Below are 23496 nucleotides of genomic sequence, written 5' to 3'. Positions count from 1 at the left end.
CTTTCAATTTTTATTAAAACCATACCTAATGTTTAGTTTTGTTTCATTTTAGTACCCTACCGTTAAAAACTTAACACGTTTAGTATCTAAACTATTAGTTTTTATCCATTTTAGTACCTAAACTTTTTTTTTTTAACTTAACGTTAAATTTTTAACGGGTACTAAAATAAAATAAAAACTAAACATTAGGCATAGTTTTAAAAATTGAAAGTTTAGATACTAAAATGTATCAAAATTGATAATTTAGGTACTAAATATATAGTTTACCCTTAAATATATAGTTTACCTTTATTATTATTAGAATAAACTACACTCACCATCACTTGACTGTTGACTAAATTATGTTTTTGTTATATTACTCTAAAAAATAATGTTTTAGTCACTTGATTTGTGCATTTCAATAATTGTATCGTCAACTTCTGAAGAGAAAGATGGCGTAGCAGTTAAATAAGTAACATAATAATATATTTTTTTTTTTATTAATTTAATCCATAATACAAAAAGATATATATTTTTAATTTTTGAGTTTGGTCCTGATATTAAAAAAAATAACTTGCAATGCTTTTTTTTTTCTCTATTTCCTTTCATTTCTATATTTTATTTCATTTTCCAACTTCATAAAATAACTCTAAAATAAATTGTAACATTTTACGTCGACAACTTCAAATTTAGGAAAATGTTTATTTATAAGTCTCATATTAATTAATTTAGTATGTTGAATCGACCTTGACATTAATTGTGTCGAAAAGAGGCCTTAATTGAAGAGAATTAGATAATTATTTAGAATTTATGATTGAAGAAATAATAAAATGAAAGGTCCTAAAAAGATAATTTATGCCAAAATATCAATGGATGGGCAAGAATATTATTTTGTTTGTTATGAATATTTATTTACGTGGATGTTTATATTTATTTATAAGATAATATTTTAATATATTTTATGATTAGAATTTTTAATATCATTAAATTTAAAGTTTTATATGATATTTATTCTTTATATCTATAGATATAAAGTTTAGAGAAAGTATTATACATAACTTAGATTAAAACCAGATGTGCAACACGATGGGTCGGTCCAGATTAGTTAAGGCAAAACTTTATAACCGAAAGTAAAAAAAAATATAATATTAAAACTTAATATGAATAGACAACAATTTATTCTTTGAACCGTCATTGTTAACATTTTTATTTTGTAGCAATATTCCAACACGATGAAATGATATTTTTTTATTATCTGCCATGAAATATATACACGACAGACCATGGATGAATTAGCAACAACAGGTACTGGTTTTCAAGAAGCAACTGATTATTTTGTAGCACAACTCATCAGGCAAGATATCAATCCCTTATGCTCTGTTTTAAGCTGAAAGTCGTCCCTTTCCCGCCTCTCTACCACTCGAACGAACTCGTCCGAGCTTAGGCTCCCATCACGATCCGAATCAAACAAATGGAATATTATGTTCACCACATTATCAGTTAACGATACTTCACATACCTTCAACAATAACATGCAACATTAACATATATGATATTGAAAATATACTTATATATGACACCCAACTCGATCCGAATACTACGAAAATAGCAAAGGATACGTACTTGGGATGCAGCTCTTTGGAAATCCGTTTTGGTTAGCACCCCACTTACTTTTCCATAGCTGAAAATGGCTAGAGAAAAGGATCGCAGCTTCTTTCGTAGATGAGCGAAGCTTTTGAATTCTTCGAATGAAATCCGAACGTCTTTGAGACTTGATTCGTTCGATATTTCGTCGACTCGATCGAGCAGCTTGCTTATGTCGCTCATATCGGCAGCGGCCACCAGCGACAATGCGAAATCTTTAGCTGATATCGTTCCATGCAGCTTGTAGTCGTAATGAGCAAACTCCAACCTTAGAATCTACAAAATCGAAACACGGTAATTACTAACTAGTTTCTTCCTGAATGTTAATTCCAGCTTGTCTTGAATGGAACACATACTTCATGGTGTAAATCTCGTAAAAATTGGACGAATTTGTCGTGTTTTAGACACGTCTGGCCGTCTTGGCCGAAGAAGTACTCCACCAAGCCTCCGTTCTCGACAGGCTCCGCGATTTTGAGGCCAATTCTCCGCCCATCGCGGTGGCGAGCCGCTTGTTTATTTTGCGATCGCATCAGCGTCATCACTCGCTTGAATTCTTCCCTATCTATTTCTCCGTTATTGTCAAGGTCGAACATTTTGAAAGCAATGGAGAAGCTTGATTCAGGAATGCTAAGGAGTGTAACAAAGAAGATGTACCTGCAAATGTTGAAATTGAAAACAAAAATTGAGGATCTTAAAGGTTGAACGAGGGGTGTTGAGGTATGGTCACACCCATGAAAACTTCAAATTTTCCGATGTTTTCTATCGATGGTCCAGTTTCATACTAGAGTTAAACAAGACAATGAGAAACGTACTCGGCAAAAGATATGAGTCCATCATTGTTGGTATCAAAAAGCATGAAAAAATACGACGGAGGGCAGTGTAACTCCCCGGGCTTCACCGGTTCCCCTCTCAGACAACCCTCTCGAATCCAATTCGATTCAGACGGAGGAAATACCGGAACAATCGCCCGCATCAAGTCCCCCGGTCTCATAAGAACATCGCCTTCTGGTGTTCTATAGGATGCAAAGTAATCGAATACCTGACTCATATAGAGAAACAATTCATAAGAACACCCCCTTCAGATATATAGTATTAAATTACGGTCCCAACACATTAGAGTGGTCACATATCGGTTTTTAAGTTCATATGAAAAGCTTTTACCTTTTCAGGAGGACTTTGCAACCTTATACGTTTCTCATAATTGAAGAAAACTCTCCTCCTGTATGATTCTGAAACATTAGAATAAAAAATTATGTATATATTAAAGACTTATAATGAAGAAATGCGATGGAAAAAGATTCAAGATCGGTGCTTTCTCAATCCCACAACATTACCACCAAAGAGATACTTGGTTTTCTTCTCGGGAACATGTTCGAACTGATCGGAAAAGCCGTCAGCGGCCAATGTCGCCGCCCCATTGGGCGCATCGGCAAAAGAAACCGAAGCAGAATGAGAAGAGTAGCAAAACCCTAAACCAGACCCAACGACGAAAACCCCAGTGGAGATTAATCTCAACAATTCCTCCCTTCCACTGGTGTGTTCACCGGAACGAGTGGAACCACCACCGGAGGAAGGTTTCTTCAACAAGCTTAAATACGAAGAAGATGAAGCAGATTCCTTCGATTGGTTAAACACAGACCGTTGATTAGCAACCACTTGTTTGATCAATGGTGAGGATTTCCTGAGAGATGGCAAAGAGAACATAGTACGGATTCTTTTTCTTATTCTAGGCTTGGGTGAATTGGTGATTTGAACTCTTTTTTTCTTCTTCTTTGGTTTTAACCGATGATGATGGAATAATAACTAAGTTGGGATGATAATACGTTCAGGACGGTTGTTTTTGACCGAGAAAAATGGCGGTCTTTTAGAGTTTGATTTTGATTACTACTACAAAAAAATTTCTTTCCTTATTTAATTGTTGGTGGTAGGGATGGGATACCCATCCGATGAGTTTTGATTTAAATCGATTCGGTTGGATCGATTTTTATTTTAAAATTTTAAATTTTAACTAAGTCAGATTTCTTTGTGGCCAATAGATAAGATACAATACAGATCTAAGATGAAAAAAAAATTAACTTGATCTAACCTAACATTATAATTATCAATTATATATTTAGAAATAATTACGATAATTCATATTTTATGTTATTTTTCAATTAAATTCTTGTTTTACTTCGTAAAAATGAATATATATATCAAATTAAATCAATTATAGATTCTGACGTCAAAATTAAGTTGAATGGGATTTTAAAAACTCGTATCGAAATACGAATGAAGGGGTTTAACTTTCAAGGCGAATTTAGATGGACTAAAAATTCAACCCGAGTAACTATCATCCTTGATTGGTTGATGGATAATTTTTACTTTTTTATTTATTATTTTTTCCTTGTTTAAGCTCCCTCTTACCAAACAAACGTTTTAGTGAGGAAAACATGAACATTTACATTTAACTTTTGAATTCGTGCTAAGCGGAGAGAAAATGGAAATTTGAGAATGTTGGGCACGGAGCACAGCAGCTAGCCTATCCATTATGTCTTTAAATAATTACTATCTTTTATAGACAACCGGGACTTATCCTAACGAGAAGATGGACCATTGGCGTTAGAAACTAGGTTTGAAGTTGAACTATGAAGAACCAAATTATTGTTAGATTTTAGATTTGAGTTAAAGTATGTTTTTTTCGTGAAGTACTGGATTCAAGTAATTATGAATCTAGAGCTGAATCAAAGAAGCAGGAGCAGGTCGAAAAAGAACATCGTCTTTCCGGTGACTGCACTAGTGGCACTACAGAAGTCACTGTCCCTGAAAATTTGAATGAGCAATTTGTCTTGCTTAAACAAAGTTATAGTTGATGTATTGAGATGCTTTCCAGATAGAGTACTAGTAATGAAGGTGCTGAAAGTACAAATACTCTAAAAGAAGAGGCCTATGATTATAAGATAATATCTGTTTAGAATTTACTTTAGCATATGATAACACACATTCGTCGTCGTACTTAACTATTCAAATCCAAATATTTTAAGGAGAACAACGATGTCTATTAGCATTAAAGCTATTCAATAAATTTCATTCAACTCGAAGATAGAACAAGTAGTTGCTGCCACAATTTCAACTACCTTCCGAATTTCAATATGTTGACAATCCCAATACACCCACCATATTTATTTACTCTTCACCTTTCTTGTCTATTTGTTATATAAACCCTCAAGGAAGGTTGGACCACTCACATGAAACAATCTCCAATCTTTTCAGCATCCTATCGTATAACCCATGGATTGGTACTCTTGGTTGTCTAGAACTGCCCTTGACCCCTCTCTTATCCGTGACTATGGCCTCGCCTTCTCCCGCAATCATCTCCAAAGAGAGGATTTAGCACAGTTCAACCACCAGTTTCTTCAGAGCATGGGCGTTTCGGTTGCCAAGCACAGGCTTGAGATTCTCAAGCTTGCCAGGAAAGAAGTTGACCAGCCTTCTAATAGCCAGTCCAAGCTCATTTTGGCAATCAACAAAACCAGAAAGTGCTTCAACAGGTGTGTTAACAAGTTGGTTCACCACCAGCATTACGCAATCGAGTCGCTTCCTGAGCCGGTTCGTTATCGGGATCAATGGAGGGGAGTGTTGACAAGGAAGTGCAAGAGTGAAAAGGAGGTTAACATAGAGCAGCCAGTGCCAAGAACAAGGAAGATAGCAAAATCCGGTCCCTTGGATTACAGGGAACAAGAGAAGAAGCTGCTTGCTCCTCCTAGGAGCTTAAAATTGTCCGGGCCTCTAGACAGAGAAACGCAGGAGAAGTTGGTGCTCGGTTATAGGAGTCCTACACCATCTGGTCCTATTGATGTTGCAGTGGCACAGGAGAGGCTGATGTTCACATGTAGGAGCCCAAAACTATCAGCACCTCTTAACTATGTAAGACCTCCAAGCCCAAAGATTCATGGTGACTACAACAAGGAAAAAGAAAGTGGGAACTATGGTGATCACACAAAATGGGCGGCTATGTTTCAGGACATGAAACCCACTTGACTTGGTCATTATATGTTTCCTTCCAATCAAAGGGACAAGTCCTATATGCCTTTGCATGTGAGTCTGATATAAGGTTAGGGAGCCCCAAGATTGTCATCACCATGCATACCAGATAGTTTATATCCATTTTGAGTTCATTTAATCTAAATCTTCAAGAATTATACATGCTTTAAGGTTTATATATGGTTTGTTAGGATGTTCTTGAGTTTCCAGTTCCATATCTTCAAAATTTGTAGATGGTTTGACACGGGTACGGATTATATTAGGGACAAAAACAAATTATCAATAGAAAATATAAAAAAATATATCTTAAATATATAATAATGTAAAAATTTGAGGGTATGACTGTCCCGTCTGTGCCCTCGATCCATCCCTGGTTTGACACTGTTATAGACTTATAGTGTTATATGCTTATAATGCCTTGAGTTGCAGACATTAAAGCCTGCCTGTCATCGTCTTCAAGTTGCAATAAATACCAGCGTCTCTTATTCAATGTAACTAAATATTGTAACCCTCGGCATCTACATTCTTTAAATGCTTGTCTACAAATAAAAATACAGCTCTTCCTTTCTGTTCATTTAAACAAAGGGGACACACCCTACTGGCAAATTACAAGATAAAAGGCAATAGCAAGATCAAGGGCTGTTGAAAATCTGTGGAACAGCTGGAATTAGGAGTTTTGTTGCAATTGCCTTTTGGTAGTTCTTTCATGAATCCATAAAACAATGCTGGTTGAAGGAGCTACTACAAAGAGTTAAGAGTGTGTTACTCGAATTTTCTTTTGACTGCTTGATAAAGAAATAAAATGAGAGAAAAATCAAGAACAAGTGATGAGCTACGGCCTTGGATTTAGTATGTACAACCATATTTATGTAACTATGGTTTTAAGGTTTGACATGCTGAACTTCTCTCTTTTGTCCGTGTTTTTTCTTCTTCTTTTTTAGAATATTTCGTGTAAATCTTTACGATCTTATTGTACGATCTTGTTTGTTTACTCACCATTATTCGTAACAGAAGTAAATCGGAGAAAGGTGCTTACTATTTTAAGCCAAAATGAAGATATTCATATGGCATTTTGCCTTTGGAACGACAAGGAACGTGTATAGCTTCATGTACAAAAACAATTAGAAAAAGAAGAGCCATTAGCAGCTTCCATAAAACACCATAGAGACCAGCAAGAACAAGTAAAGTGAGCCCAAAAATGTTTGGGCAATGCAAGAAACACTTTAATGTCACATTATCAGACATTAACCCTCACCAGCAACAAGTTCAGTTCAATGTTTTTGGGCTTCAATGAGGTCTCAACTGTTGTAAGGAAAGTAGAAACGTGCTTTCTTCATTATATATATATAAGAGATAATACTCCCGTTAAGATCAGAATTTACAAGAATACAAATAATAATTTTAGTTACACTTCTTCTAAATTTCTTTCCCATCTCAAGATTTTTAAAGAACTCATAACAAATATCTTCCGACATGTACTATTCAGAATATTACACCTAGAGAAGTTATGACCCCATCAACACAACTCTTGGACAAGCATCACATGATTTGTTAGAGTTAAAATTAATCGACAACTAACCACATCAATCAAGTTTATCTACCATATTAATTATAAATAATAATAATAATTAAATTGTGTCTAACACTCACACTAAATATCATTATAAAATATTTCGAACGAGATTGAGCGAAGGGTCTGAAACCTCTTTTCTTTGCTCGTTGACATTTTCAAAAAGATAAAAAAAAATGATATTAATCAATGTTGTTTGATCATTTATTCTTATCAACGATTCTCTTTATCAATGAAGAATATTATCATAAATTATAAATCATCAACATAAGTTACAAAATAAATAAATAGATTAATTTACAGGTTACATCATCTGATCTGACCAACTCCACTTGATCTAATACTTAACACATTATATGGGATAAGAAGATAATAAAATAAAGAAATAAATACCAGTAGGTAGACAGATACCTTAAACACCCAGTTTTATCCAGAAAGAGACAAACAACACAGTTGAATTCCATAACTCCAATTGCCACACCATAGTCTTCTACGCATTATCTTTTGTTTTTGTAAGCAGCAGCTATAGCATTGCAACACTTGAATACAAAAACTTCCAAAACTCCATTAATCCATCCTTATCCTATCGTGTCGAGAAAACAATCATCAAAGGTCCCACGTGGTTGGTTCATGCACATGGGGTTTGTCATTTGTCATCATCCTCAAACTAGAAATAAACAAGGGAAAACCTTCACTGAATTTGGATGGGATGATTACCAACCTCAAACTAGGAAACAGGTAAACTAGGGTTGCAGGATTTAGCATATCAGAAATCACCTTATCTGATAAGATTTTTAATGGTTTTAAAGTAGAGTTGTAGACCAAAAGGACCTTTTCTTGAGTCAAGATAGAATATAAAAACAGACGTAAAATTAAAATTTTATATTGTCAGATCTCCTCAATCCATTCTGGATGGATTGATGATGATTAGATTCCCCACTTGGATGGCGGAAAACATTTGGTGGGGATGGTACGGTGCTTACATCATCACAGGGAAATTTGATCTTTCTTTTTGGGTTTGAGTGAGAGTATGTGGGGGCAAGCCCGCAAGAAGATAATGTTAACTATGAAACTCCCAAGGAAAAATTGATATGATAATGAATGCTTAAAAATTTAAATTATTATATTATTTTAATTTTTTATATAATTTTATTTAAAATTTGTGTTTATGATTCTATAATTTTATAATATTATTTTTTAAAATTTTAAAAATTCATCTTTTAACATAAAAATTTTGCTTTTATCCCTACAGGACTCATATGCTCATAAGAGATGAAAGTATTGTGAATATAAGAAATTATATTAAAAAAATTTAAAATATAATATTATAAAATTCTAATGATATCTAATTAGATTATTAATAAAAGATGTTAAGAAAAAACACTTAAATAATACGAAAATATAAATTTTGGAAATAATTAATCTATTTTACAGTTTTACCCCTCACTTTCTTATAAATAACAAAATTCATTTCATTGTTTTAAGCAATGAAAAAAATTATCAGCTTCCTCTCATTTTCTCTACTCATATTTTGTAAATCTATTCCTCTAAAAAGGTTATATCATTTAAATTTCATCTTCTCCGTTCGAGTTGTATGAATATAGAAATTCTATATTAACCTTGATGGATAATGTTTATTTTACAATTATAGAAAGCAATACAAAATCGTTCTTAATACAGTAATTTTTTCCGTGACTTTGTATTAATGATAAAGTTTTTTTTCGAACAGTCTTAAGTAATTATAAAATAGTGTCTATTTAAAAAATTAATTTATTAATAATACATATTTTACAAACGTATTTATTTAAACTTAAAATATTTAAAAATAACAACACTCATTTTTACTATTGAAATCACTTAATAAATTTTATTAATGAATGAAGTTTAATTGATAAATAGATCTTAAATAAATATTTATAATGTATAAATGCTAAACTTTAAATCCTAAATAAATATTTAGTTAAAACGAAATAGAAGTTTAAAATAATCGACCTGGATAAAGTAATTTATTGTCTAGGAATGAGAATACAACAAAAGCAACACGATATGTTCATTTACCGGTAGAATACAAACCCGAAAATTGTTACTTTCTTTTAATCTTAATTCATCTTGAGGAAAACTATGGGCAAATGGAATCCAATTGAGATTTGACGCTCTTACCCGGTTGTGGGGTTTGGAGCGCGACGACAATGAAAAAACCCCAAGGATGACGCTACCGTCAACATCTATCGCTTTCGAAAAACCCTTGCCTTCATTTACAGGCTAGAATTCCGAAGTTTGACAATGAGATCTCCACTTTAGGTGAGGGGTGTTATATCCAATATTATAAAAGGGTAAAATTAAAAATAGTCATTATTTTCATATCATCTTTTTAAATACTAAGCTTTTAAAAGTACTGAAATCAACATCAAAATAATGATCCCTAAAAACTTAATACTTAAAAAGATGATATGAAAATAATTTACTGACTATTAACAATATATGCAGAAACAATATATACTCTGCATATATTATTGCTCGACTTTTTAATGTATGTTCCGACTTTTTTCAATTCCGATATATCATATTTTGATATAATTGAACAGAAAAACATGGAGCATTGGTGGGGTTGAATGAAAATGTTGTGGAGGGTATTGATTTTCTGTAATGGCGTTGCAGATTCGGTAGGAATTAGGAGGTAGGAACGTTTTGTTGGGGCTTGATATAATGCAGTTTTTTTAGTCATGGTTTGATGACCAATACAATTTTTTTAATTGCAGATTCAATGCTCTTAGTTTTCATTATTCCATTATTAATAAAATAATCGCGCCTCCTGTGGCCTTAAATATAAAAGAAAACGGCCATAATTATTAATTGCTAAATTTAATTTGAAACTTGGTTGTCAAGGCAAGGCTCCATCGCGGGATTTCCCCGTAGTTTATTTTCTTCCTTATTACCATTTTACTTCTACCCTTTACGCATCAGTTAAGTCCAATTAATATGATTTCATATCTGTGTTTTACTTGTTATACTCTTAATTTTTCATCAAGGGTCCAAAGCCCAATATTGTCATTTCATATTCTTCTCCAACGCTAGGGTTTTTTCGACTTCAAGGTCGAAAAATCAGTCAAATTACCTTTTGTCCAAGTAAAATCCGTATACGTAAATTCCGCCCGCGACTTATACTCCAATTCCTGCAAAACAGACAATAGAAGAAAATTAAAATGAATTTACAAAGACTGAAAACAAATAAAATAAAAACAAATTTTACGAAAAAAAGATGTGGACGGAATGGGTAAATAAAACAAACAGAAGAAACTGATGGAACGGAAAACCTCGAAAGAATAACGATCACGGTAAAAGTAAAGAACTGCAATCGAATGGAATGAAATAGTGTTTGGAGAACAAATCAAATGGAAACAAAACTCGAGGACGAGCAAATCTGGAGATCGAGTATGGAAATTTTAGATTGGAGTTAGTTTGAGCAGATTTAATTAGATTAGATTAGTGACTTCAAGAGATTTTAAGCGTTGGTTTTTAGTCCAAAAGCTCCTCAAATTTGCCATTGGCCGCAATATAACTGTATTTACACCAACAAACTATATGTTATAATCTGTTCCTCGGATTTTACGGTTTCGGTCACCCGGAGAATACTTGAACTCGAATCCTTCGTCCAGATCTCCAACCTCCTCGTCGGAATCTGGCTTCATCGCCACCGGCCGGCGTAACGCCGAAGCTAGATCTCAAATTACCGGAAAATCTCGGACTTGACCTATAAGCGATAAAAGATTACACATACCGCATGCGACATCCTCATAAATCCTCGGCTTTTGACATCACGGAGAGCCGGCTAGGCCTAGGCTGCAAAGCAGAGCGTCGACGTTGCTGGTGAGATGAAGGTCTAATCAAAGCCGACAAAGCTCTCCTGACCAGATCTCCTTCGACACTACCAATTCTCACCAGCGAGTTCGTCATTGCAGACCTACGAGCATTAAGCCGATTGCTCGGCGTGTAACCTGAGCCGGAGTGCGAGTTATTGAAGCTCTTATGAAGACTGCAACGGAACGAACCAGGATGCGTTGTAGGCGAACACATACAAGTCCGCTTCGGCAGTTTGCTCTGTAAATTCTTCAACGCCTCCGTGTTTCTACGTACGGTGGTAATCGAACGGTTCGGCGAGATCGGACGGTTATCAAGCGTGAACCGCACGGACGACGATGATGGAGTTTTATTGCAGAGATTAACACGCGGTGGAGAAATAGATCTATGTTGATTGAAGAAAGTTGAGGAGCGAGAAGAGAAACCTGAACTCGAATAGGCGAAAGCGGATGAAGAAGACGATGGAGAGTGGGACCGGAGAACAGGTGCGCTAGATCTTCTAGAAGAAGCCGCCATTTTCGATTAAGCTGTTGCAGAGAAGAAAGTTAAGGAAGGGAGAAAAGAGCTATTTCTTTTTAAATTTCTAAAGAGCCGTGTTTTGCTGTTCAGTTGGGCAAACCTTGCTTTACTCGAGCCATGTATTTATAGGGTAAGGGGTTAGGGATGAGGGTTATAAAATTTGACGGGCTGATATTTTAAATTCTTGGTTTCACGGATCTACCCCTAAACTTTTGTTTATTTACATTTTTGTCGCTTTCATTATTATTGGTTGCGGCTCAGAGGTCGTTGTTATTATTTTCTTTTTCCCATTGATGACTTATTTTTCTTAGAAAAATAAAAAAGTTTGTTAATGTATTATTTATAATTAGGATTTAAAATAAATTTATATATTATCAGTTAATTAAAAATATCACATATTACATTATAAATATAATAATTTTAAAAATACATATATATATATATCATAAAATTATTACATAAATATATTATAAAAACTTTTAAATATAATTTATTAATAATTGATTAAGAAATACAATTTATTAAATTTAAAATTAATATATATCAAACACGATATACAAAATAAATAAATTTATTTAATAAATGTGGGAGGGGAGTAAATGAGAAATGAGAAAGTGGAGGCGGAAGCGTTAAAGACGTTATATCTAACCACAGGTTCGGGTTTAGACGCAAATGGTTTTTGGAATTGGGAATTCAATCCAGCCTGCGGATTTGAGAAAATGACATGGGCACCACCGCCTCTTCACTCACTACCAACTCTACCCTTACTGCACTTCTAATATTTAAACAGAATCAATTAAAAGGGGAAAATTCATCTGTAAAACTGACAATTATATATATATTGTTAAATTAAATAAGTTTAATAGTTTTAATTTGAAAATTTAAATTATGAATAATTCATTTTATTTTTTGCAAATCTTTACTATTTTTATTATTAATTTCATTTATTCATTTTTATCTATTTAACGATTGCAAAAACATATAAACCTTATATTTTTAATATATAATACTTAAAAATTTCAAATTGTGTCAATGAATCCAACATCTTTAAAAGAATAAAAAATTAAATATTTTATTAAAAATAATATTAAAGATTTAAGTGTTGATAAAATTGATATAATAATAAATTTAGCCTATAACCTTTACATGTTGTAATAATGTGATTCCATTTTTTAAAGTTTAACATTAATATTTTAATATTATACAAAATATTATACTTATTTTTTTAATATATACTATTTTCTACTGACTTCAGATTGATAAAAAAAATTATACATTATATGTATTTCTTCTAACTTATTTTTATTATTACCCCTTCATCATCAGTTTTCATTGTTGCACTAATAACCATTTATGCTCTTTCATTTTTAATAGTTGACATTTTATTTTTAAAATCAATTAAAATGTATAAAAATATTTTTAAAAAGTACTAAACTTAACAAGTTAAAAAAATTATTAAAAAAACTCAAAATCAAAGTTTCATTATATACTTATTATGATCTGACGCTGAACTCGAATTTAGATATTATAAATGAAAAAAATTAAGTTAAAATATTTTATATAACATGTTTTTATAATATCTGATATAAATTAATTAAATAATAAATTGAATATAGACAACATCAATTACTAGACCAAACTGCTCCCCACTTTGGAGGTCCCTTCAAGTCGTTTGGTCACACCCTACCTTCTCAGCATTTTCCCTACGAAAGCTCAAGCTGACGAAAGACAAATGTTACTGGAATCATGGTATACATAGGTATTTCACGGTCATGAGCGTCAGACACATCCCAAATGATATGTAGACTGTGGTTAATTTTAAAAATAAGACTCGTAAAAAGTTTGAAAATGAAGATTAATTTGTTGAATTTGAAATTATTAGAAATTTACGAGATGTTTTTATCAAAAATCATCATAAAAACGATTAAATATATTATCAAAGTATCTATTTATAATTTTTGTGTCATTTTCTCGAGAATTAAACGAATTTTTTTTTCTTCAAACGAAAATATCGTTAGGACAAAAAGATCATATATAAATAAATCTAAATAATATTTATGTGGCAGATCTCTAAATTTTATGACCTTGTAACGTATCACCTTATACATTTATCATTGGATGAGCTTGAAGAGCGCATATCTTAACGTGAAAAAGGATTCCTTGCTTGTACCCGAGCCAATGTGGAAATCCATTTGGCAACTCGTTGTTCCGGAGCGGGTGCGCTGCTTCTTTTGGTTAGCATCGCGCGATAGGACCCTCTTAAACGTGAATCGTTGCAGGCGAGGCATTGTTCACGACACATTTTATGTCCTCTATATTTGTTTTGGACATATATAATCTAATATATTAGGTTACTTTCGATTCTAAAAAAAGTATATATATATAAACAAATCATATGGAATGGTGTAGTGTTGTCGCAGGGGCAGCAAAAATGAACCGACACATGAATTTGGTGGCCTATTATTGTGGTCGATGAATGTAGCCAACAAAAACAAAAGTTACAAACCTAATGAATAAACCGACGGAAAGCGGCAGTTTCTGAGATCCAATTCTCTTTCTTTTTGTCCACAAAAGCTACATTGAATGACACGTAAGGCCATCGTGGTGTGTTGAAATCAAATGGAACAAGGAGGGGTGGCTTGACAAAGTCAATTAATCAATTAATTCAACCTCCTTTTAATGTTTTTTTATTACATGTTTGGGGCATGCCAGAACTGAGAAAACGTGTCAGGCTATTCTTGGTCTGGCAACTCTTGCTCCTTTTGTCCAATTAATAATTGATTAATCAATTATCCCACGCTAATCTTCCTTCTTAACTGATTTCTTTGTTTAATCAGTTAATATTAAGGTGGGAAAGTACACTTGCCTTTGCATAGTATTTTTCATTTTTCGTCACAAAGCCTTTGGGTACGTGCTCCAAGAATAGAATTCCTCTGCCCTATTACATGTCCCTATATACACTCCATCATTATATTATGATACATGTAATAATGATATATTATTAGCAAACTAAAAATATTTATCGTTTTATTTATTTATTTTTCATTTAATTTTTTATTTTTGTATAAAAACAAATTCAAATTTAAATTTTTTTCAATAATATTATGTTGTTTTAGTGAATTTAATTTATTTTTTGTTTATTATTAAATTTTATTTTTTATTAAATAATCTATAATAATTCAGTTTAACTAATTTTATTTATATTTTTAATTTTGATTTTAGGGTTTAAGATTTAGAGTGTAATGATTAAGGTTTAGGGTTTTGGTTTGGGATTTAAGGTTTTAAAATAAATAAATAAAATTCACTAAAATTAACAGAATGTTATTTAAAATTTTAAAATAATATTACCAAATGATAAACTTTCTTAATTTACTTATGCGTCACTGATACATGTATCATAATATAAATGGTAGAACATATATAGGGGCATATAGTGGTACAGATGAATTCTATTCATGCTCCACAACATCAAAGAATAAAAATTAGGAAAAATTATATCTAATTAAAGACAAATAAATTAAGTAATTAAATGACAAGATATTACTATATCTAAAAATAAATCTTCTTAAATATTATGAGCGGGATGAAATTAAAACACCAAATTTAATTAGGCATTTAAAAAGTATACATCAAAATTAAAAAAAGAAATATTTTATATAAAAATGTATTTAATAAAATAAAGTCAGGTACATGAAACATGATAATGTTAACATTAGAGAGACAATAATTAAACTTAGGTTCCCTGTATGTTAGTGTAGCAAACCTTGTCCCTTTCTTACGCAGTCCGATCTTGTTTCATTATTATATTACTATGTAAGGCATCTCGGTTCCTTAATCAAGACCTTAGAAATGTTTATGTAAATCACAAATAACAATTAAAATTTTAGCACCAATCCTCTATTATTACCCTTTGTTGTTAAAATATTATTAGTAATATAAAATATTTGATTCCTACCTGGTTTATATAATATAATCAATTATGTTAAATCCATTGTTGATTAATTTAAATGAGATATTGTGTGTGTTTATTATAAGAATAATAAACAAATATTTTAATCTGATGTCGATTTAAATATTAAACAAATTAAAAATCATCCCAAATGTTTTAAATTTAAATATCAAACAAATATTTATATTTTTAAAATCTAATAATTCAACCTCTTTTAATATTCAATCATACTTCCACCAGTAATTCTATTTTCTTTCATTTAATTTAAAAGTAGTTGACACACACACATATATAAAAGAAAGGCATAATACCAACATTAGTTTCCAACACTTATCAAAGTGATCATTTTAGTCTATGTTATTTTTATAGAGTATTGTTGCCCTTAATATTATATTTTAGGATAAAAAGACCCATCTATTGATAGAAATTGTTAGTTAACAAACGATTAACGTTATAAAATATGAGTCTTTTTACTCTAAAATAAAATGCTATGAGACAAAATACTCTAGAAGAAAAAGAATAAGGGTTAAAGTGCTTATTAAATCGAATGTTAGAGATTTTTTTATCCTAAAATACAATGTGTGAAGTCAAAATACTCTAAAAAGAGAATATGTGTCGAAATAATCAGTTTGATAAAAGTTGGAGGTTAATTTCGATATTAAGCCTAAAAGAAAAGCAAAGGTTATTGGCAATGCCATACAGCTGTAGGAAATGACAAACGACCTGAAATATCCAAAGGAAAGATTCAAAGTATCGTCTAATTGAGGAAGAAAACTTGGAAAATGAAGACAAATAATATTAAAACATATTTTAGGGTAAAAGAAATTTGAAAAATATATTATTTTCTTAGAAATTGAATTATTTTTCTAGAAAATATTATAATTTTTAGTGTTTGGGTGATTTTATATAATTCTTTTGATGTTAATGATACTAGTTATTATTAAATTCAAGAATATTATTTTAAAATACGATAATAATTAGTAAATATTATCTTTGTCAGTATAATAATTAGTAAAATATTATTTTTATATTTTTTAAATTGAAATATTACAAATTGTTTTTATTATTCAGTAATATTTTAAAAAAATAATATTGTCTTTCATTAATTTATATATTATTCTTTTGTTGATTAAATTATTTTTCATTAAATAAATATTTTTAAAAAAATACATTTTCAGCAAAACTAATTTTCCGTAGAACCTAAAAGTAAGAGAGGGGAATGACTTTAGTTTTGTTTGTATATGGCAATTGGCAACTAATCAAAGAACGGAAATGGTCCAATGGCCTCCACTTGCTTTGTGGTCCTTTGCCCAATTAACTGCTTTGAAATTCCGAATTTCAAACAAACCAACGATTAAGGGTTTAATTCCTAATTAATAATTCAAAATACATTTCCTTTTTCACCGGGGGTAAAGGTTTAGTTTTTTTAAGGGTAAACTACACAAATGATTCCTTAATTATAGAGCGTTGTATTGTTGTGTACTTTGGTTATTAAAAAATTATAAAATGGCCACCTGATTATTCATATGTTTTAAACTCATATTTTTTCTTTAAAAAATGACGATAAAAATCATATTTCAATAATGTCTATCGATAACAACATTGGTTTCAAACATTGGCTCGACGACACAATGTTTCAAACATTGGCTTGACGAAATAATGTAAACGAAGAATCGATCCAACAAATGCAACAGAATGGTTATATGATCAAATTTTATCATATCCCACTCAACATGTTAAATTTTAGCTTAGATGGATGCCAATTTTTTTAGCGAAAAATGATGAATTTGGAACATATAATAGTCGAAAACCCATTCTGTAACTTTTAATAGTCGATGGACTCAATAAAGCAGTAGTTGGGGGACTCAACAAAGTAATGCCTAATAATCAATGGATTATTTGTATACTTTACTCTTTTCTTAATAGTTTAAGATTACGATATGATATTTATTTAAATTTTTTAATTATTGACAACGCATTTATATTCTCTACACGTATGTTGTCCGCACAAACATTGATAATAATTTGTGGGCCTAGTTTTGACGAGCTGTTGCCAAGCTTAGATAACGGCCCCGCTGCTATGAAAAGTGAATTTGAGGGCTTCAGCCTCTCTCCAAAGTCCATGGAACCCATCTGCCGTGAGGAAGAAAATGATTTAGCAAAGCAAAGAAGGAAAGCCCAACTGCTCACAAAAGCCACCAGCAGAATCTCAAGAGTGTGGCGTATCGGTTGTAAACTTATATAAATATTCGATTATAATATGAATCATATCATCAACCATTCCACTATATTATAAACTCACCGAGATTGTATATATATTATAATGTGTAGCTCGGTTGCACGTATTTTCATTTTCTATGTAACCATTTTGAATTTTTTACTTCACCACGATTATTCTCGCCATCCCCGCCTTCAATTATTTGTTAATACAAACCCATACTTGTGAAGGATACATCATATATGAAAAATGTAAAGCGTGTTAATCTTGTAGGTAGACATATTTCAAGAATGAATATATTTTATAATGTGGACGATCATCCCTCAACTACGAGTTGAGATTTTTAGAAAAGTACTGTTATTATCAGGGTCGGGTTTGAGCCTGTGCGGGTTTCCCAACTGCACAGGGCCCAATTTTTGTAAAGACCTCTAAATTTTTTTAAGTCTTTTGTATATATGTGTATTTAGGATGTTTGACCCAAAAATTTTCAAGTCAAAGGCCCACATTATTACATGAAGATATTTTTACCACTATTTAACGTTTTATTATAGTTATAATAAATTTTAAAATATTAGTAAACTTCTTTATATATCTAATATTTTAGTTTTAAAAGGCCTATTTTACTGTTATGATATAGGGCCACCAAAATTTACAAGACGGTCCTGGTTATTACACTATCATGACATATTACAAATAATCAACATCTTTTGCTGATTGAACAAAATTTGAATTTAGATTTATTTTTACAAGAGACAACCTAATAGATTGGGAATCCCAAACAATTGGGGTTAAAACATTTTCAAACCTCCAGCTTGAGGGTGTAGGAATTAATTAAAATTTTGTTGAATTCTATTCATAGATAAATATATGGCATTGCAATGGTTGGTCCTACTAATTATTTATGTACTTAGTTAATATTTCATTTCTATTAGGTAATAGCAGTAGAGACGAACACATAGTTTAATGTTAAAGGAGTAAATTCATAAAATTTTAAGGAGATATATACTTGTAAAATTTTAAGGAGGAAAATAAATTTTTAATAAATAATATAAAATATCTAAAATATATATACAATTAAATTTTTAAGGACACTTGATCCATCCGTGAATGCTAGCCTTACAACTATTTGTTTTCCTATACAGCTGTTCTTAAAAAATTGCTTGTTATTTGTTAAAGGTTGCTAAGAGTGGTAGGGTTTGACTGGTCAAAAATATATAATACATGAATAAAAAATATTATGGATAAAATAACAAAAAATTATAACATAAAAAATTGATAATATAAGATAATTATAATATTATCAACTTTATGTTGTCTATTGAAAATATATTTTATATTAATAATTATAACTATAAAAATTAACTTATAATTAAATAAGCAATTACGAGTTTTTAAAATATTACATCAAAATAATTAAAATATTTTTATTATAAATATTCCAATTTTAGTAATTCACGTGCAAATGTAAATAGAAAAATGGAAATGAAGAAATGTTGTGTATTTATTTTATAGTGGTATTTTATTTTATGTTTATTAATCTTGAATTTAAATTTAAAATTTTATTTTTATGTAACATAATTAAGTTTATTCGGGATTTTGATCCAATCTAACTTTAAAGGATCAGGCTTTTTAATACTTGAGTTTGAGTCAAATCAAGATGATTTTTTTTTAAGAATGAGATCTAATGGATCATATTCAAGTTTAAGATAAAAAAATATCTTACAAAATAATAATATAATTATCCCTTGAATATTTAGAGATAATGACAAAAATATCCTCTCTTTAAATTTTTCATTTAGATTTCTATTTTACTTAATAATAAAAAAGATTATACGTATATTTGTGTCAAATCATGGATAAATTTTGCCCTAAATATAATCGGATGAAACTTTCTTAATTTCGAATCATATGATAGGTAAAGGGTGTAATGTTTGAATTTGATTCAGGTGGATCAAAAACCAATTTGACCCATAAATGTTCCATATTTATTAAGACGATATTAAAAGAAAAAAATATAAATAAAAAATTAATAAATTTTGTGAATTAATAATAAAACAATCTTAACTTGGAAACCTATAAATATAAATAATGGTATGGTTTCGAGAAGAGAAAACAACACTGAGAAATTGTAACAACACTTAACTTGGAATTGGGAATCACGTGATGCACGCCATTAATTAAGACAAAACCCCCGACCATGTGATTAAATTAATTTGAAAAGAGACACAGACAGAGCTTATAGCATTTTGAAATTAATGATTCGGTCATAAAATCTAAATTAAACTCTTGAGCTTATTATTATTATTATTATTACCACTATTTTTTATGCTTTTTTTTGGCTAACTATTAACATAGAGGAGATCTATGAGGGATGCCTTTTCTTCTACTCATTCTTGTAGCGATGTCCTCATCAGACACCTTTGTAGCTGATCTCCCACACAAATACATCCACTTCTCTTCTTCCTCACAATCTGATGATGTCGATTTTGATATTGAGGATTATTATGATCGGAATTGTCCGCCATCGCCGTGCTAAAGTTCTCGGACCCCGACGACCAGTTTTGTAGCTCGTCGCTGATTGTTGAATGCGACGTCTCATTCTCGTCCCCCATGTCCGGTGGGATCAGAAAATCCGGGCTGAGTGTCAAAGTATTGCATGTCCTCAAGAATAGAGCAAGGTCTTTGTAGTGTTTTAGCACAAAATCCACCTGATAAAATAGAAGGATTAAACTTTTTTTTAATAGTCAAGTAGTTTCTGTAGACGATCTGTCTTAGTCATCATTGACAACGAACACTCTACAGACGTAACTACTCAAATCCAAACCTCCCAAACCTAATTTACCGACTGTAAATTCAAGTGAATATACTTTGTTACCTTGCACCCAAGGGAGCAATGGATGAAAGGATCTTGGAGACTTCTGTCACAAGAAGTACAATAATTCCCAGAACCTTTGAATTGCCTGTTTTGAGGCCTCTTCTTTATAAACACAACTTTAGCACTGTTGATAGTGTAGGCCTAGTCAAGTCAAATTTCATGTTCATCATCAGCATCAATTACCAAACGTGACCAATAGTGAGTGACATGAACGGTTACGTGGCTAACCTGAACATTGGAGCAGTCGATAAGCTTCTGAAGATCTTCCAATCTCACGACGTCGTGGTAGACGTATCGACGGACCTGAAGAAGTCGGTGAAACCGATGAGAGGGTACGCAATGAGGGCAGATACTGATGCAACAATCCAAGCAATAGACGTTCTTTTCATTCTTCTTCACTGTTTCATGGTAACAGCACCCCACGAAGAATTTTTGTGCGTAGAGACCGTCCAACCATGCAGGCTTTTGAATCCCCTAAACACACACCATGGCAAAGCAAAAACAAAATCAATATCCAATTTTGATAGAGGAAAAAGAGATTGAAAAAAAGGGACAAATTAAGCATGATCACCATGAAAGAAGAGATCCTTTTTCCTTGAGCAGTGTACAAGAGAGGGAAATGGCGATGGTGATTAGAGTATTTATGGAGGTTGTGTGAAGAAAGAGAAGGGGGAATTATATTAAAAATTCATTGGAGAAATACACTGCATTTTGTCAGTATGAGGAGAACGTGGGAGCTGTTTCCATGTCTCCCATACTATACCATCCCTTTTGAACTCTATAGTTTTTTGCTTTTTTCTCTACTAAACCAAACCAAGTTCATTATCATCTCTTTGATTGGTGTAAAGGCTTGGCTCTATATCCGGTCTTTTGTTGGAAACAATTGAGTTAATGAACTACTAATTGAACTTTCTTTGGGTATATTTTTGTTGATGGAAAAATGGGTCGGGAGGTCGTAGGTAATTATTATTTCTAATTTAGATGAAAGTCATTGTCGGTGATTCTGTGAAAGAGATGGAGAATGTTAAGTTGAAGAAGACGATGAATACTGAAAAGTTGAGAGAGATTGTGTGATCAAGGGGAAAATGATGTTATTCCAATCTTATATGACGACTTATATATTGATTGTTAGTATTGGTGTCAAACTTAAAGACATGATGGTTATATATAAGTTAGTAAGACAAATAGATATGACTGTCATAGAATATATTTGACTATAATATATCACTTTATCGACCAGTGATCATGTTAATAGACTGTAGCTAGTCAGAGGATATAAATTCTGAAAATTTTTAGATCTTTCAAAGATTTTGATTAGCGGAGAAATTCCTCTAAAATCTTTGATAAACGGAAGAGTGACAACAGATCTGATGATGTACAACAATTTTATAATAAAGGTGAAAGTTAAAGCAATTTGTAAGCATAAACACAGTAGGTAATCAATTTCGAATGATGACGCTGAGCATAAATAAATTGAGTTGATAAAATTACTCCATAATAAATATTTAAAATACGTAATTTAAAGTAATTAACTAATAAATTAAATATAAATAACACTTAGACGTGAATGTGAATTGTGTTAAAGTAGTTTGAAAAATTACAATTTAAAAAATTATGTATATATATATATATATATATATATCTCCGGTATGACTTCAAAGGTAAGTAACGACTGCAGCGAGTAGAATATATGTATATACTCCAAGAGGCCTTAACTAAGGCATTAGTAATTGCCTTTATCAAATAAAATTAAGTATTTTAAATTTATATTTAATTTAATTATATATTAATCATTATGAATTTTTTAATTAAAATTAATTAATTACCATTATTTAGAAGACTTTAACAGAAAAGAAGTTGATTAAAATATATAAGCAAATAAACAATGGAAAAGGTAAAAACAATAAAACCATCTCAAAGTTAATACATATAATGAAATTGAAATTAACTTCCAAATATTAACATGTATTTACATAAAAAAATAAAAAATAAAACAAACAAAAATAATAAGTATCATTCATGAATTTTTTTTTTAAATGAATTCACTTATGTTAGTATCTTTTAGCATATGTTTATATTAGAATATAAATCTATAGATAACTTATAGTAATTAAAATAATTAAATAATTAATTATATTTTGATATAATATTAAATAAAAAGATTGAAATAGAAAAAATACAAAATAACGAGTAATAAAGATAAATTTTTCATTTAAAATATTAACTAAATACACATAAAATCAAGGACACATCTATCGAAATTTTAAGTCTCCACATAATTAAATTTCTATTTTTCTTATATTTTCTATTGAACACTTCTTGAAAATTTTAATATAACTTCTTAAGTTCACATTTATTACCTCATAAATTTTTAATATAACTTCTTAAGATTGCACTTCAAATAAAAATACAGCGTCTGTTCCTATATAAATTAAGAACATCTTTATCATAAATGCATCAAATAATTACATAAATAAATAATACTTTTCATAAAAAGTATAAATTATTTTCAAATCATAAGAGTACATGATTTTTTTATGAAACCTCAATATTTAAATACATTTTTTTGAGAAAGAAAAGAAAAGATTCTCCTCCACAAGCGCAATAGCACAAGTTGATGTGTACTTTTACTAATTTGGAAGTCCAAAGAGCATCCTTGTAATTCAAGAAAATTTGAGAGGATCCACTTGCATTCAGATTATGTTTGACTTTACCTATTACATTTAGAAAAAAAAACATATTAATTAATTTTATATTTATATAAATTTAATTTAATTACAACTTTGGAGAGAATGTTACCAAAAGAAAATGAAATAAATAGGAATTATAATTATAATTTTACAATCTTAATTTTTAATACC

At 30.8% G+C, this 23496-nt stretch overlaps 3 protein-coding genes and 2 pseudogenes across 3 annotated transcripts; 1 reads left to right on the top strand and 4 right to left on the bottom strand.

The window, feature by feature from the left end:
• The window catches only part of LOC120116513, a 32617-nt pseudogene that overhangs the window by 4652 nt on the left and 4469 nt on the right, over positions 1 to 23496 (bottom strand).
• LOC120116581 (calcium uptake protein, mitochondrial-like) lies at positions 1230 to 3378 on the bottom strand. The gene is made up of 7 exons (XM_039137029.1): positions 3186 to 3378; positions 2958 to 3152; positions 2785 to 2852; positions 2436 to 2662; positions 1980 to 2277; positions 1603 to 1899; positions 1230 to 1498 (listed from the first exon to the last, which is right to left on the bottom strand). Exons 1-7 carry the CDS (start codon positions 3325 to 3327, stop codon positions 1310 to 1312), a joined length of 1416 nt encoding a protein of 471 aa, XP_038992960.1. The 5' UTR covers positions 3328 to 3378; the 3' UTR covers positions 1230 to 1309.
• On the top strand, positions 4894 to 5643 carry LOC120116580. The gene has a single exon (XM_039137028.1). The coding sequence runs from the start codon at positions 4894 to 4896 to the stop codon at positions 5641 to 5643; it is 750 nt and encodes a 249-aa protein (XP_038992959.1).
• LOC120116515 lies at positions 10730 to 11694 on the bottom strand. The gene has a single exon (XM_039136987.1). The coding sequence runs from the start codon at positions 11588 to 11590 to the stop codon at positions 11009 to 11011; it is 582 nt and encodes a 193-aa protein (XP_038992918.1). The 5' UTR covers positions 11591 to 11694; the 3' UTR covers positions 10730 to 11008.
• On the bottom strand, positions 20047 to 21267 carry LOC120116514 (annotated as a pseudogene).

This window comes from Hibiscus syriacus, unplaced genomic scaffold (assembly GCF_006381635.1).
Source record: "Hibiscus syriacus cultivar Baekdansim isolate YM2019G1 unplaced genomic scaffold, ASM638163v2 tig00110299_pilon, whole genome shotgun sequence".
Lineage (NCBI taxonomy): Eukaryota > Viridiplantae > Streptophyta > Magnoliopsida > Malvales > Malvaceae > Hibiscus > Hibiscus syriacus.
The sequence above is the reverse complement of the archived record's forward strand: the minus strand, read 5'-3'. Positions and strand labels throughout refer to the sequence as shown.